The 17,542-nt window shown below is 45.1% G+C and overlaps 2 protein-coding genes across 2 annotated transcripts; both read left to right on the forward strand.

Moving 5' to 3' along the window:
* The first annotated feature begins 3,149 nt into the window (after window positions 1–3,149).
* On the forward strand, window positions 3,150–4,282 carry LOC118094735 (olfactory receptor 10AG1-like). Its single transcript, XM_035135347.3, has one exon. The coding sequence runs from the start codon at window positions 3,275–3,277 to the stop codon at window positions 4,220–4,222; it is 948 nt and encodes a 315-aa protein (XP_034991238.2). The 5' UTR covers window positions 3,150–3,274; the 3' UTR covers window positions 4,223–4,282.
* Window positions 4,283–10,025: 5,743 nt separating this feature from the next.
* LOC118095536 (olfactory receptor 5V1-like) lies at window positions 10,026–10,967 on the forward strand. Its single transcript, XM_035136785.3, has one exon. It carries the CDS (start codon window positions 10,026–10,028, stop codon window positions 10,965–10,967), a length of 942 nt encoding a protein of 313 aa, XP_034992676.3.
* The last annotated feature ends 6,575 nt before the right edge of the window (window positions 10,968–17,542 follow it).

Raw genomic sequence — 17,542 nt, forward strand, 5'->3', positions numbered from 1 at the left:
TTGAAATCATCAATTTGTCCCTTGGCACGGGGACATTCCTAGAGGAGCTGAAGGAAGCAGTGGTGTGTCCACTCTTAAAGAAAACTTCATTAGATCCTTTAGATCTAGCCAATGACCCCCCAGTTTTAAATCTTCCATATCTGGGTAAGGTAATTGAGAGAGCGGTTGCTGAACACCTTGGTAGGTTTCTGGAGGAAACATCAGCTCTAGATCCATTCCAGTTCAGTTTCTGTCCTGGTTTTGGGACCGAGACGGCTCTGGTCGCCTTAACAGATGACCTCCGTAGACAACTGGACTGAAGTGGGTCGGGATTGCTGATTCTTTTAGATTTGTCAGCAGCCTTTGACATGGTCAATCACGATCTTCTGGACCACTGCCTTGCCAACGGGATTCAGGGCACAGCCCAACATCTCTGGTCGGGGACAGAGGGTGGCGCTAGGGAGGGAGATGTTGTCACGTCACTCCTTAGTGTGTGGAGTGCCGCAGGGCGCAATCCTTTCCCCGATGCTTTTCAACATCTTTATGCGCCCCCTTGCCCAGATTGTCCAGAGATTTGGGCTGGGTTGTCACCAATATGTTGACAACACTCAGCTCTATCTGCTGATGTACGGCCACCCCGACTCGGCCCCGGACACACTGACCAGATGCTTGGAGGCTGTGGCTAGATAGCTTCATGGGAGCCGACTGAAATTAAATCCTTCGAAGACAGAGGTCCTCTGGCTGAGTTGGGATGGTATAGGGTTGGGGGACCAACCTCCTTCTCTTGCGGGAGCTCTAAAAAATGACCCTGAATTTTTAAATTTTTATTGACATGGGTGCTACATTTGTGTTGTCTTTTATGCTGTTTTTAATAATAATAATAATAATAATAATAATAATAATAATAATAATAATATATTAATCCAACAACACCTGGAGAGCAATAGCCCCAAATGGCTTCCTTCAGCAGAACTTGCATTCTATAGTGCATTTGGAGATTAGTGTTTTCCCACGAATTGGTTTGGCATTGCAGCCAGCCTTGGCAAATGCTCCACTGAGTCACTCCCCTAAGGCTGTAAAGTATGCATTGACTGATCAGTCAAAACTTGATTTCAAAACTTCATTTTGAGTTTTAAAAATTGCCTCGGAGTAATTCCAGTGTAGCAAGATCACCATGTCATAGTTCAAATATTAGGCAAATTAACAGAAGCTGAGTTTATCCACAGCTGTTAGTCTTGGTTGCAAAACATGACCTTCACGTTTAGATGCAGTCTACTTCTGGAGAAGATCAGGTACTGGGGACAAACAATGCAGCTGGAAGCTCCTGTCTTTGTGTCCTCCCTGCCAGCTTTCCAGAAGTATCAGCCAGCTCATTTTTGTAAACAGAAAAACTCAGCCTTCCCCACCCTGAAAACACCGACTGTCACATTGGATGATCAGAGGTCTTCCATGGGTCGGTTTTTCTGGGAAAGAAACGTGTTAGATGCCTATTTCTTTCCAGATTAAATGCCTGGTTAGTGAACAGTTTTGTTTTCCAAGGTGCTGGGTTTTCCTTTGAGCAGCGGCAAAACGTGTTCCTTGCAGGGGGAAGATCCGCAGCATATTCAATTCATGGGATCCTTCGAAGTCCCCTCTGTTGTGCATTCATCTTTATTTGTGCTCATCGGGGTATTGCTGTGGTTATATGTGATGCCGCTCTCAATACTATTTGCTCCCACAAAAGTTTTGAAGAGGACATGCTGCTTCATTCCCAACCTCGTAACTTCCTGCTGAAATCCTCTGTGTGTATATTTTCTTCACCTTAGCTCTACACCACAACCCCATACACCTGATGCTAAAAGGGGGAACTTCCAAGTCGGAGTATGTGTGTCAGATAAGTCGAAATTAAGTCCTGAAACCTCTGCCAGGGCTTATCTACCTATCCTCTGCTCTTTCCAGGCATCAGGGCCGTCTCTAGGCCCAGGTCCGGTGGCGCAGGGCACCAGGGCGCCAGGCCACCAGGGGCGCCGCCACGCCTGCTGAGAGGCGCGGCAGAGGCCACCCCAGGTGCGCCGGACGCAGCCCTAGGCGCGCCTCTCAGCTGTTCAGGCCACTCTCTGGAGGCGCGCGGGCCTGGGGCCACCTCCGCCGCGCGCAGGGGCGTCACAACAGGGGGCGGCCAGGCTGGATGGCGCAGGGCGCCAGCCCTCCAGGAGGTAGCTGCGCTGCGCGCTGTGCCCACCCGCCGCACTGGGAAATGGGGCGGGGGGGGGGTGCCAGAGGGATCCATCGCGCCAGGGCGCCAGGCATGCTTAAGACGGCCCTGCCAGGCAAGGCCCACACTTTAAAGCACAGCGTCTAAGCACCCTTTCCCTGCCACTCTGGTGCTTTCCCCACAAAAACACACTCTTTATCTCTCGCTTGGACTACTGCAATGCGCTCTATGTGGTGCTACTTTTGAAGGTGACCCGGAAACTACAATTAATCCAGAATGTGGCAGCTAGACTGGTGACTGGGAGCAGCTGCCGAGACCACATAACACCGGTCTTGAAACACCTACATTGGCTCCCAGTACGTTTCCGAGCACAATTCAAAGTGTTGGTGCTGACCTTTAAAGCCCTAAATGGCCTCGGTCCAGTATACCTGAAGGAGCGTCTCCACCTCCATCGTTCTGCCCGGACACTGAGGTCCAGTGCCAAGGGCCTTCTGGCGGTTCCCTCGCTGCGAGAAGCCAAGTTACAGGGAACCAGGCAGAGGGCCTTCTCGGTAGTGGCACCTGCCCTGTGGAACGCCCTCCCACCAGATGTCAAAGAGAAAAACAACCACCAGACTTTTAGAGGACATCTGAAGGCAGCTCTGTTTAGGGAAGCTTTTAATGTTTAATAAATTATTGTATTTTAGTATTTCTGTTGGAAGCCGCCCAGAGTGGCTGGGGAAGCCCAGCCAGATGGGTGCGGTATAAATAAATAAATAAATAAATAAATAAATAATATATTATTATTATTATTATTATTATTATTATTATTATTATTTAAAATTCAATCAGCGCAAACAGCAACCGGCAGATAACCTGAATTGACATTTGCTCTGACTGAGTGCTGAAGAGCAGGGTTTTTTTTTTTTTGAGGGAAAAGCTCTGGAGCAAAAAAACCCCACACTTAGTCACAGAACTTTGCTTGGACAGAGAGGCAAAGGTGAGTGTGGGTAAGCCCTGTGCTAAGCAACGGGAAGAGAACTGTAGATCATTTGCGACTGGCTAGCTTTCACCATCTGTGTCTCTGATCTTCTACAGCTGAGTCATTCTCTGTTGCGGGCCATGGCCAATCATTCTTCCCTGGTGAGCGAGTTCATCTTTGTCGGTTTCTCTGGGCTGCCGCAGTTCCGAATGCTCCTTTTTGTGCTGGTCCTTTCCATGTACACCGTGTCGCTTGCAGGGAATTCCATCATCACCACCGTGATCAAGTTAAACCCGGCCCTCCACACGCCCATGTACTTCTTCCTGACGAACCTGTCGCTGTTGGAGATATGCTACACGACAGCCATTGTCCCCAAGATGCTGGCCAACCTGTTGTCGGAGAATGGGAGGATCTCTCTCTGGGGCTGCGCTACCCAGATGTACTTTTTCACCCTCTTTGGCATCACGGAATGCTGTCTCCTTGCTGCCATGGCTTATGACCGCTATGTGGCCATTTGCAACCCACTGCGATACAGTGTTGTCATGAACCGAGGAATCTGTGCCCAGCTGTCGGTGGCCTCGTGGTCGGTGGGAGTGATGGTCGGACTGGGTCAAACTAACTATGTCTTTAGCCTGACCTACTGTGGGCCCAATAGGATCAACCACTTCTTCTGTGACATCCCTCCCCTCCTGACGCTAGCATGTGGAGATACTTCAATGAACGTCATTGCAGTCTATATGGTGGCTGTTCTTTTCATCACGGCCCCTTTCCTTCTGATCCTCACGTCCTATGTATACATCATCACCTCTATTTTGAGGATGACATCAGCTGAGGGCAGGCGTAAGGCCTTCTCCACTTGCTCGTCCCATCTCATCGTCGTCTCCCTGTTCTACGGTTCAGGCATCATTACGTACCTTAGGCCCAAATCCAGCTACTCGGCGTCGAGCGACAAGCTGCTGGCCCTGTTCTACACAGTTGTGACCTCCATGTTGAACCCCATAATCTACAGTCTGAGGAACAAGGAGGTCAAAGTGGCCTTGATGAAAACCATGGGTAGGAAACTATGCTGTGTGGAATGTAAAAAGTGATCGTTGCTGGGATGGTGCCTCAGGGCACCACCCATATAATAAACCTTTAAATAAAACGTTTCTGACAGAAAACCTGCTTTCATCTAAATTCTTACCACACTTGCTGGGGACTTGTGCCTCTAAACAGCTCCAAGCTGCTTCCCTGTGTTCAGGAAATGATGGGTTAAGGCAGGGGAAGGGCAATCCAGATGTTGTGGGATTATAAATCCTAACCTTCAGCTATACTGGCTGAGGTTGATCTGAGTTGGAAGTCTAACAACATCTGGAGAGCTACAGGTTTCCATCCCTATGCTAGGGGAACTGCCTCCCACAGAGATTCTGGCTCTGTATTACTTGAGAAGAAATTATGGTTGGTTTGGTAGAGACAACCCAACCAGCACACTAACAAGAATACCAAAAGGAGGTAAGTGTAGGTCATGCTCTGATCATTTAATCTGCACCACAGAATGCCCCTGTTAGGTACTTTGGGGAGCAATGGAGATGGATCATGGTTTTTCAGATAATCAAGGTTCATTGGGAGAAACATGACAAAGTAGACAAATTATTAACTATAATTCTTGCCAGGCACAGAGGGGCAGGAGAGGGGTCATGCTGCAATTGTGTATTGCATACCTCCAGCACCTTGCTGATCAAAATCAGGACCCTCATTTTCTGGTTCTGAGCACACCAGAGCACGAGACCAAAACACAAGCATCCTTTGCTTGGACATGGACTGGGAACGTGCGGACCTGTTGCCTAGAAAGTGCGAGACAAAAGGTAAGTGTGGATAAGCCCTAAGTAGAGGAGCTGGAGATGGCTTCTTCTTTCTTTGGCGATCACTTGTAGCCGAGTAAGATCGTCTTCCATAATTCTGGATCCACATGTCCTTCCACAGTGGGGACATAGGTTTCCGGGCAGAAGTTGATCATGGTGAGGGTTTGCCAAGTGTGCCTTCCTCTTAGCAAGTTTCTCCCTTTCGTCATGAGTTAGAACGTCTTCAAAGTTCATTACACCTTTGGTAAAGGCTGTTCTCCAATTGGAGTGCTTGCAGACTAGTGTTTCCCAGTTGTGAGTGTTTATACTATATATTGTTTACATTTGCCTTGAGACAGTCTTTAAACTTCTTTTGTTGACCACCAGCATCACGCTTTCCATTTTAAAGTTCGGAATAGAGTAGTTGCTTTGGAAGATGATAAACAGGCATCTGCACAACATGACCAGTCCAACGAAGTTGATGTTGAAGAATCATGGCTTTGACACTGGTGATCTTTGCTTCGCCTATCTTCCCAAGTGATGTGTAAATTTTTTTTGGATACGTTCATTACCCTTAGCAATGACCTTCCATAACTGTTTCCATAACTGCTTCGACATAATCTCCTCACAGTTTTATAACTGCTCTGGGGTTCATTCAGAAGTTGACTGAGCTGCATCTGTAGACACTTGTTTGTAAGGACTCAAAATACATAGACTGGGCTTGGTCTCAGGCTCCCTAGGTGTGGCCTTTTAAGCTCGTGAGGGAAGTAGCTGAACTGTGGGGAGCGTAAGATGCACTCTTTACAGGAGGGATGCTGGCCAAACTACTTTATTTAGAACAAACTCAAACACACACGCAGGGGTGCACCTAGGAGTTGGTCAGGTCAGCCTCCCTACCAAGGCCCAGGGGGAGCACAAAAACCGTGACTCTCCACTCTGCTCGGAGTGGCTAGGGGCCTGCCTGCCTGCTCAGAAAATGGACCGATGGAGGAGGAGGAGGAGGGGAAGCAGCCCAGACCGTGATTACCATGGAGAAAGTCACTGGTGGGGCATGAAAGGTAATGAAAAGAAACCTTTCTGAGTTTCTGGTCTCCGGACTATTCTGGCTTCAGAGGCCCCAATATAGCTCCTTGTGAAGGGTGCAAGGGAGCCTAGGTACACCTCTGCACACAAGACATTCCCTGGTTCTGAATGGGGTAACTGTGCCCCTGAAGGACCAGGTGCGCAGCCTGGGAGTCATTCTGGACTCACAGCTGTCCATGGAGGCGCAGGTCAATTCTGTGTCCAGGGCAGCTGTCTATCAGCTCCATCTGGTACGCAGGCTGAGACCCTACCTGCCTGCAGACTGTCTTGCCAGAGTGGTGCATGCTCTAGTTATCTCCCGCTTGGACTACTGCAATGCGCTCTACGTGGGGCTACCTTTGAAGGTGACTCGGAAACTACAACTAATCCAGAATGCAGCAGCTAGACTGGTGACTGGGAGCGGCCGCCGAGACCACATAACACCGGTCTTGAAAGATCTACACTGGCTCCCAGTACATTTCCGAGCACAATTCAAGGTGTTGGTGCTGACCTTTAAAGCCCTAAATGGCCTTGGTCCAGTATACCTGAAGGAGCGTCTCCACCTCCATCATTCTGCCCGGACACTGAGGTCCAGCACCAAGGGCCTTCTGGCAGTTCCCTCGTTGCGAGAAGCCAAATTGCAGGGAACTAGGCAGAGGGCCTTCTCGGTGGTGGCGCCCGCCCTGTGGAACGCCCTCCCAACAGATGTCAAAGAGGAAAACAACTACCAGACTTTTAGAAGACATCTGAAGGGAGCCCTGTTCAGGGAGGCTTTTAATGTTTAATAGATTACTGTGTTTTATTTTTCTGTTGGAAGCCGCCCAGAGTGGCTGGGGAAACCCAGCCAGATGGGCAGGGTATAAATAATATATTATTATTATTATTATTATTATTATTATTATTATTATTATACATGATAAAAGCCCACCCCAAAAAATCTCTCTTCAACAACCAATCTCTACAGCTCCTGAACTTTTTTCTTTTTTTGGGGGGTGGGAACGTGGACCAGAACTGCTTCAGACTTTGGTGAACTTGACTGCATAAAACACAGACTGCATTCCCTTAACATTATGGGAGCAGCTTTTGGAATGAATAATTTCCACAGGGCTTCAACTTATTGTGCTGGGAAATCAAGGACACCTTTTTGTCTTATCATTGGTCATTGGAGACATAAAGAGATGTTTGCTGGCACTGAGGCAGAGCTCTGGCGCATGTTATTCCCTTGTGTGCTGGGACTTAAAGGGAAAGACTGGGCTGCCAGAGGAACAGACAGACTCTTCCTTGATCTCAAGGCAGATGAGAGGCATTCTTAAGTGTGAATATGCACCAGTCATTGCAAGTGTGTATTAGCAATTGGTTTAATGGGGGTAGTGTTATGACTAAGGTCAAGGATGAAGGAAGCTGGGAACACGTAATGTTTATAAGGGTTAATTACACTCATCTTTTGCCCCACTCTTTCCAGGTACAGGCCCACACTTAAAAGCTCTATGTCCTTTTTTGCCTCGAAGTTTTCCCGCGGAAATATGCTCTTTAGTACTCAATCAGAGCAAATGTCAATTCGGGTTCTCCACAGATTGCTGTTTGTTCCTACTGAGTTTTAGAGAGTGGCTTTTCACAGGCAAAGCTCTGGAACAACAACAACAACAACAACAACAACAACAACAACAACAACAACAACAACACGGTGCTTGGACATGGAGATTTAGAATGCAGACTGTGCTTGGAAAGAGAGGAGGAAAGGTAAGTGTAGATAAGCCCTTAGCTAGTACAGATAGAAGGAGCAAGGCGCCTCAACAGAAAGGATCTATGGAATGGGAGTGATACATAGAATGTTCTGGAAAGGATGTTCAGGTGAATAGGAATATGTCTTAGATGAGCGTTCTCACAGAAAAATTCAAAAATCCACATTCGAGTAAAGACTGTATTAGGCCCAACAAAATATTAGGAAATGGTGAGCAAATGTTTGAGTTCTCCAGAAGGCTTCAGCTGGCTAGGTGGCAAACACTCTTGCGGATTAGGAATTGATTATGTTAGAAGGAAGCAGAGGAATAAAGGGAGACTTCTCCAACTGAAGAGATTTAGAAAGTGGAGTCCCCCAAGGATCGGGAACCTGTGCTTTTAATCTTCTTCCTAAGTGATGAGGAGTCAGGTGGCCAGGTTAGTTGATGATACAAGATGTTCAGGGCCATTAAAACAAAGAGATTGCAAAGTCCTCCAAAAGGACCTCCTCAAACCGAGTGAACGTAAAATGGGAAATACAATTAAAAACAAACAAGTGTAAAGTGATGCATGTTGGTGCAAAGAAGTATCTTGATTTCACATATTTGCACATGGGGGTCTGAACTGGCAATGGTCGACCAGGAACAACATCTCAGGGTTGTAAATGGATAGCTCAGTAAAGATGTCCACCCATTGTGCAGCAGTTGTGAGAAAGGTAAATCCCATGCTAGGGATCATTAGAAAAGAAACTGGAAATAAAAAATGCCAGTATAATAATGCAATTATACAAATGTATGGTATGGCTGCCTTTGGAATACAGTACTGTGTACCGTTCTGGTTGCCTCACCTGAAAAAGGATGTTATAGAGTGGGAAAAGGTTCAGAATAGGGCCACCAAAATGACCATGTCTTGAGTCTGGTGGACGTGCAATGGAGGGGATGGTGTGATGCAGAGGAAGAGTGGGAGCAGCTGGGGAGATGGGTTGAAGCTGAACTACCTGGGGGGAAGAGTCCCAGCAGGCTGCGGGAGGTGAAACTGGGCTGCTAAAAAGTATTAGAACCCGAGGAGGGAAGCAATGAGCTAGAGCTGGACCCAGGAGAGGGATGAAGTGGTCTGTCAAAATTGTTCTGCCCCTGTAATTTAGAATACAGTGATTCCTCAACTTACGAATTTAATCCGTTCCGAAGGCACCTCCGTAGGTTGAAAAATTCGTAAGTCGAAAAATCCCTATCTAAAACCACTGCGGTTGCCTTTCAGATGTCGAGACATTCGTAAGGGTGCGGCCATTACCCCCGTTCGTAAGTCGAAAAATCCGGTTGTTGAGTCGTCCGTAAGTCGAGGTACCACTGTAGATATATCTAACCCTCGTTTTAAACTACCCAAGCTGTTGGCCATCACTACATCATGTGGGAGTGAATTATAGGGTTTAAATATGCACTGTGTGAAGAAGTCCTTTTTAATTTTTTTCCCCTTGACTCTACCAGCACTCAGCTTTATGGGATGGATCCAGGTTTTAGTACTATGTAAGGGAGAGAAAAACCTCTCCAAACCCACTCTCTGAGCACCATGCATTATTGTGTACACCTCTATCATGTCCCCACAGTACTTGACCTCCCCCCACCCCAACTAAGAAGTCCTAGTTGTAACCTTACTCCACATAGGAAACCGCTTACTAATTTTGGTTGCCCCTTTTCTGAACATTTTCCATTTCTACAGTATCCTTCTTAGAATCATAGGATTATAGTGTTGAAAGGGACCTCAAGGGTCCAACCCCTTGCAATGGAGGGATCCTGTCCACAGTCAACCCTTGGTGGGCTCAATTGCGCCACCTTGAGGCTGAGGCCAGCTGACCAGATCCAAGTGTGAGGTCAACACAGGTTTCTATAATGGCATTATAATGGCAGGTTTATTCTTCCTAATCGGGTGTCTGTCTTTTCTTCAGCTGCTGCATGCTGAGTTAACATTTTCATTGAACTGTCCACTTAGGCCCCTAAGGCCCTGCTCCTTGATCAGGCCCTGCCAGTCCAAACCATGTCAGGATAAGTGTGAACATTGGATTGTTTGCCCCAAGGTACATCCATTCACATTTCCTTACACTGAATTGTATTTGCCCATTTAACTTCTCACAAACCCAATTTGGAGAGCTCCTCTTAGAGCTCCTCTCAATCCCTACCATGTATGCAGCCTTCAACATGCCTATTGTGTCTCTTATGCTTTCAAACTCTTCCAGGAAAGCTCTTTTCTGAACGGAGAAATTGGGAACGGCACCCAAGTGACAGAATTCATCTTAATGGGGATTTCTAATCTCCCTGTGGTTCGCTTCTCCCTGTTTGCTGCCATTTTGCTCATCTACCTGATCACGCTGGTAGGAAATGGCACCATTCTTCTTGCCATAGCAATGAGCTCTCACCTGCACAGCCCCATGTATTTCTTCCTCAGCCACCTTTCCTTGCTGGACATCTGCTTCCCGACAGCTACGGTGCCCAAGATGCTGGAGAACTTCTTGTTAGAGATCAATACCATTTCCTTTGCTGGCTGTGTGCTACAACTCTACTTCCTGGTGGCACTGGTAGGGACAGAGGTCTACCTCTTGTCTGCCATGGCCTATGACCGCTATGTGGCCATATGCAACCCTCTACGATACACAGTTATCATGAGCAAGAAGCTTTGTCTTCAGCTGGCAGCGGTTACCTGGGTCACAGGGTTCCTCAACTCCTTGCTCCACACAGTCATGACGTTCACTCTAACTTTCTGCAGATCCAACAGAGTCAATCAATACTACTGTGACATCGCGCCAGTGCAGGCATTATCGTGTGCTTCTACTTACGCAGCTGAAATGTTGGTCCTTACTGTTGGTGGATTTTTGGGTGTGGGGGCTTTCTTTGTGACACTGGTCTCTTACATCTACATCATCTCCACCATCCTCAGGATCCGTTCTGCTGAGGGGAAGCGCAAGGCCTTCTCCACTTGCGCCTCCCATCTAATTGTCGTGCTCCTCTTCTATGGTACCATGATATTCACTTACATAAGGCCTCTCAACAGTCGCCATCCGGACCGGGACAGGATGGTGAGCATGCTCTCTGGGGTGGTTACCTCCATGGTGAATCCCTTGATCTACAGCCTTAGGAATAAGGAAGTCAAGGTGACCTTGAAGAGGGTGATAGTTCATATGTGCTCAAAGAGGGAAGGTGTGACAGGTGTGTTATCTGTACAGTATTTCTCCGTTAGATGAAAATGGACACATAAGTAATTCTGAGCCAATGAAATATAGTATACCCATTTTTTGAAAGGGGAAACAAAGGTAACATTTTGTCTCAGTTTTGTGGGATTTTATTGAATACATAAAATAAAAATACGTAACTAGCTCTGTTTCTATACCTTCTTTTAAAAAATACTCTTCAACATATTTCCATTCTGCTGATGATGACATATTTCCACTAGCTAGAAATGGAGCTAGTGATTTGTTTTGATTAAGAAAACACATAGGGATATATATATATATATATATATATATATATATATATATATATATATATAATGTAAAGCTCCTGCCCACCTAGCAGTTCGAAAGCACATCAAAGTGCAAGTAGATAAATAGGGACCGCTCTGGCAGGAAGGTAAACGGCGTTTCTGTGCGCTGCTCTGGTTCGCCAGAAGCAGCTTTGTCATGATGGCCGAAGCAGTCTGCGGACAAACTCCGGCTCCCTCGGCCTATAGAGCGAGATGAGCACTGCAACCCCAGAGTTGGACACGACTGGACCTGATGGTCAGGTGCGCCTATATATATATATATATATATATATATATATATATATGGATGAAATAACTAAATAATAAGCCTAGGACTCTAAATCAATAAGAGGTAAAGCAAGTTATGTGATTATAGTAAGGGAAACGATACATTGGCGATTGGAAGTCAATTTTAAATTACAATGAATAGATTTTATGTTTACATGTTTATATTTTATAAATTTGTTTGGGGATATGTTATGTTTCGTTTAATTTGATATTGTTTACTATTTACTGTTTAAATGATTTAATTTGCCCAACAAGTTTCAATTATTTTTGGTTGAATTTGTTTATTAATTTATGTTTGTTAATTTATGTTGGGTGGCTTAAGTGTGTATTTATGTTATTATAGTTATTCCCTTGTGTGTGTGTTTGTGTAATTTTCTAATTTTTTTGAATAAAGATTGAATTTTAAATTAAAAATAAATAAATAAGAATACGTAAAAAAGAAAATGTAAAACTCTCTCCAGACATTTGGGATAAGTAACTTCTAATTGGTTGAACCAATTGGCGTGCTCTGGTCCATGGGGTCATGAAGAGTCGGACACAACTAAATGACTAAACAACAAAATTGGTTGAACATTTTGCTTGATGTAATATGGAGACTTCTTTTCTTGGTTCTCCTTGTGGCTCTGGTCGTTTCAGTTATAGGTTTATTTTTCCGTTTCACTTATAGATCCCCCCCCCCCGCAAGATAGATTGTTTTCTCTACAGGGGCTTTCCTTTCAAGTGTTGAAATTTGATGTGGCAGAGTCCACACACAGAGTAACCACTTCTGTGAGCAGAAAGTACTAGGGATGATGCGGAGAGGTGTTCTCGCTTGGCCCCATGTGTTCTCGGGACATCAAAGCCATGGACTTTGGACGAAACCATAATTATTTTTATACTTCTTCTGAGGACCTTTTCGGAGGGAGCTCTGTGGTAGCAGATGAGATGGAGACTGAACCATTACTGTGAACAAGGACCTGTGGGACTCACGAGGAAGGTGAAAACACTTGCATGGTCCCATTTTGGGACGAGAGAAATGTGTATGTCCATCACCATATTTCAACTTCAATACCTACAGGGAGCACAATCTCCCTGTGGTTTAATAACTTCTATGGGCTTTGTCTTGGAGGTCACCAAGTACCATGAATTATAGACATTTTAATGGTAAGCCTTCCAACATGTAGGCCCAGCTCCACATGTGTGATTCCTCAATCTTGTTCTTAATGCTTGGACTCAGTGATGACTTATGTTGGGATACAATAAAGTTGTTTCTGAGCATATCCAAAGTGTCTCCTGTGATGAACCCCCTTGCCGACGTTGCCAATAGATTATGAGACGAAAGGGTACAGGGGTAAAGCAATCCCCACTCAATTCCTTATGTCTCAAAATAAACCCCTCAATTCTTTGCCCAGTTCCAAAATGGCCACCGTGCCAGAAGTCGCACTGCAGCCATTTTGGAACTGGGCAGAACAGTATCAAAAGTCACTTCTGAGCATGCTCCGCCCAGTTCCAAAATGGCCACCGCGCCAGAATAAACCGGGAAGAAACAAAAAAAATCCGTTTTTTCAGCTAGGAGCAGCTGGAAAAACGGGGATTTCCCGGGGAAAACGGGAGACTTGGCAGCTATGATGCTCTGTGGGACTCATTTAGGAGGGAAAAACATTTGAATGGCCATATTTGGGAGGAGAGGAACATAGCTTCATTTTTATATCAATATCTGCAGGGAGCGTGATGTCCACCTAGTTTTCTACCCTTTCTGGGGGTTTTCATTGTGAAAATCAACTACAGACATTTAATGAAAACTCTCCTAGCTTCTTAGGTGTGTGCCTTCAAGCTTGATCATAATGCCCAGACTTTCATGAAGTCTGGTAGGGTATTAGAAAGATCATTGCTCTTGGCAATGGTCTTCTGCCAGTGTTTAATTACTGCTGACACCCCCATATAACTCAGGGGTCCCAAGCAGCAGGTACAGAAATTAAGCCATTTCCACAGGCCTTGATTATTTTCAGTTATATGGAAACAATTCACCAAGCATTCTCCTGTAAGAAAACGAAGGCAAATTAAATATATGTATAGTACATATGATCTTGCAGCTATAAGGATAACTGGGCTTATGAGGGCACCAGGATGCTTCAGCTAAGAAGAATAGATGAAATGTGGTAGTCAGGTAGCACTACTAGCTTGAAGGCAGGCAGGCAGGCAGGCAGGCAGGTACAGAGAACAAGAAAACGAAAGCCCCCAAATCAGACATGCAAGGGAGGTTCAAATAAATTGTTGTGCAGAACAGACAATGGTCTAAAGGACGTGTTGCACTTCTGCCATTTTTATCTCGAAACCAAAAGGCATAGGAAGGGCCTGCAACCCAGCACTGCACTCACAATTTGGATTGGTCCTCTGCTCCCGTTTTCTGCCTAAAATACTATGCCAATGACTATTTGACCCTGAACATGCTGGTACATCACCGTGCTAACAAAGGTCCGTATAGTTAAAGCTATAGTTTTCCCAGTAGTGATGTATGGAAGTGAGAGCTGGACCATAAAGAAGGCTGATCGCATGTTGTGAGAGCTGGACCATAAAGAAGGCTGGTGAGCATGTTGTATGGGGTGATAACCCCCATGTTGAACCCCTTGATCTACAGTCTCAGGAACAAGGAGGTTAAAGGGGCTTTGAGGAGGGTCATCGTTCATAAACGCCAATAAAGTTGGAAGGGGGGGGAGATATATGGCTAAGATACAATTATTCTATCCTATATCTTTGCCAACAAAGGTCCGCATAGTTAAAGCTATGGTTTTCCCAGTAGTGATGTATGGAGAGAGCTGGACCATAAAGAAGGCTGATCGCCGAAGAATTGATGCTTTTGAATTAAGGTGTTGGAGGAGACTCTTGAGAGTCCCATGGACTGCAAGAAGATCAAACTTACCCATTCTGAAGGAAATCAGCCCCGAGTGCTCACTGGAAGGACAGATCCTGAAGCTGAGGCTACAATACTTTGGCCACCTCATGAGAGAGAAGACTCTCTGGAAAAGACCCTGATGTTGGGAGAAGGGGATGACAGAGGACGAGATGGCTGGACAGTGTTCTTGAAGCTACGAACATGAGTCTGACCAAACTGCGGGAGGCAGTGGAAGACAGGAGTGCCTGGCATGCTCTGGTCCATGGGGTCACGAAGAGTCGGACATGACTAAACAACTAAACAACAACATGCTGGTATGTAAGATGCTATTTCATCATCATCATCATTCCAAAGCAGTTTATAGCAATTGTATATACACACATTTTTTTTTAAAAAAAAGGATCACTAGCTATTATGGATAATGTTTTTCTTAATTGCTTGCATAAGCCTGAGAGCAAAGAGAAGTTTTCAGGAAACATATAAAGTTTGGCCCATAGGGTCTATAAACAGGTGTCGCCATCTGGCAGTCCCTTTCTCCAATGCTGCTCAGATACTGTGGCCAATATATTCAGGATGGGTTGAGGCATGCTTTCTGCTACTTTTCTCTTTGTGTCTGATACTTGCTCTTGGGAGAAATAAGCCAAACTCTGGGGGATTACCATCTAGAATGCAGATCATTAATGGTGCTAGGAAATCATGCATTGACATTGGCCAATTGGGATATATTTGCTGGCATTGCTGAATAAGCTCTGCAGCCTGGTATTCCCTTGTGCTCCTTATGTTGAGATTTAAAGGAGGGTGTTGGGTTTGCCAGAGGAACAGACAATCCTTCCTTGATCTCAAGGCATAGGAGAGAGGAGTTCTTCACTGTGACTGTTTGGAAAAATGGATGCACACCAGTCATTGCCAGTGAGTATGTATTGGGGCCATAGCTAGGACTAGGATTAAGGAATATGGGAAAAGCTAAATTCCGTGCTATTTTTCTAGAAAAAGAAGTGCCAGAACTCACTATGAACACCTCCTCGTTCTCTTAGAATGGCAATGACACCCACCTGAGAGGTGCCGGAACTGAGTTCCTGTGAGTTCCCCCTGGAAAAAAGCCCAGGTTCAGTTTCTAAGTTAGTATGGTGGGAAGAAATGAGGCTCATAAATAGAAGTAAGTACACCTGGAAAGGGAGTGGTACAAGGGATGCTCAGGTGAATAGAAATATGACTTCAATAAACCGTCTTGCAGAAATATTCAAAAATCTGTAATTAGCGCACTGTTTTATTAGGCCAACCCAAATGCCATGAAATGGTGTGCCAGTTTTTGAGTTCTTCAAAACTCTTTATCCGGCTAGGAGGTAACAAAGCGAAGTCAATGAAGAAGGAAGAAGGAAGAAGCAGGCTGAAACTGGAGCCCCAGTGTCTGCATCAGGTCACAATCTCAAGATGGGAGGTGAGCCAGGAGGAGAGAGCAGACATGCAAAGGAGCCTCTGTTAAGTGTGTTGCAGGGTGCACCAAAAGCCCCTGGGCTGGGAGGCTAAATTCGATGTTACTGTACGACGTAGTATCTCCAGAAAAATTGCCAAGAAAGAAGTTGACTGAGGGCGAACTCAACTTCCAAGTTGTTGTTGTTTTAAAAAAATTGGAAGACTTGGGAAGATAGCAACTGTCATTCTAGAAGAAATGTATATATAACACTGTGAAAGAAATAGTTGATGCTTGTAATCCAGTACTAGAATCCAGAAACACCCAAAGAAATTGATTGGCTGTAATCAGTTCAGGAGAATAGAAAGTACTTCAAACAATAATGTGTATTTAATTAATGGAATTTTCCATTAATTACTGAAGTTGCAGTAAGAGCTGCTGGTTTAGATGGTTTTAAGGAAAGAATAGGCAAATTCATGAAGCATGATCTCTCAGGGGCTGCTAGCTATAACAGCTAAGTGGAAGATTAGGTTAAAGCCAGGTTAAAGAGGCTTGCTGGTTCAGCAGGGACTGAGTGTAAATAAACTAGGATCGCTGTTCTCTTCATTCTCTGTTTGTGGGTTTTCCAGAAACATCTGGCTGGATATGAATAGGAAGATGGATGAAATGACCCTTTCATGAGATCCAGCAGAGTTCTATTTTTTCTTTTTAGCTCTACATAGCTGTTACAAGTTATGTACAAGCTGGTACAATTAACGTTTCAAAATGGGAAAAAACTCAGAGGAAATTTTTTTGTTTTAGTAAACCTTATGGTATATCTTTAATAAACCCACCATGGAAGGATGGAAGAGTGGATGGGTGTGAGAGAGATAAATAATGGCGGGAGGGATGACAGAAAGGTCATTTTAAAAACAATGCTAATTTGTTGAGGTGTATGGGATAGCTCAAGTTATAAATGGGCATAAATAAGGGAGAGTCGGGAAAAAGAAACCACAGTATTAGGAAAGATTTATTTCCAAAAAATTCTATACTGCTGACATTGAGGAGGACTGGGGTGGTGGGGTGGTGGGATATAACAGCAGTGAACAGCATAAAACCAACAATAAATTCACCTTCATAAACAAGTACAAAACACACCATATGTCAGCAGACCAAATGAATGAGCTTATTGAACATAGGAAGATGCATTATACTGAGTTACCCCATACCCCACCTGCCCACCGGGAGGTGCTTGGGATTGGACTTGGACAAAGCATGTCTTCTGCCAGTAAGCTACATTGCCCCTGCTAGAGTCTCCCCAAAGAAGACTCGCATGTTACATACAAGCTGGGAAAGCCCTGTTAGAATCCTGGGATGGGGGAGAATATCCAGCTGTCCACTGTGACCAAGCAAATGACCAGGAAGGGGAAGAGCTGTAGTATCAGAACCTAAGAATTACCCTGCTGAGTTAGAGGAAAGATCCTGCTAATTGAGCATTGTGTTTGAAACACAAGAGTTCTCCAATTTCAGAAGTTGTGCTTGAAGGTGATAGGGAGACTCAGTAGCTGGTAAGAGAGGCACTAAGCTTCTGAACAAGGATGTTCCATTCTTACCTAGTCAAATACCCTTAAAACTATTTGTCAAATACCTTTACAAGCAAAGGCGGCCTTCAATTATCTATGAGTGCAGACTTCAACATTCTTAATATATCTCTGATGCTTTCCACATCTTGCAGGATACCTTATCT

Source organism: Zootoca vivipara, chromosome 12 (genome assembly GCF_965207765.1).
Source record: "Zootoca vivipara chromosome 12, rZooViv2.hap1.1, whole genome shotgun sequence".
Taxonomy (NCBI): Eukaryota; Metazoa; Chordata; class Lepidosauria; order Squamata; family Lacertidae; genus Zootoca; species Zootoca vivipara.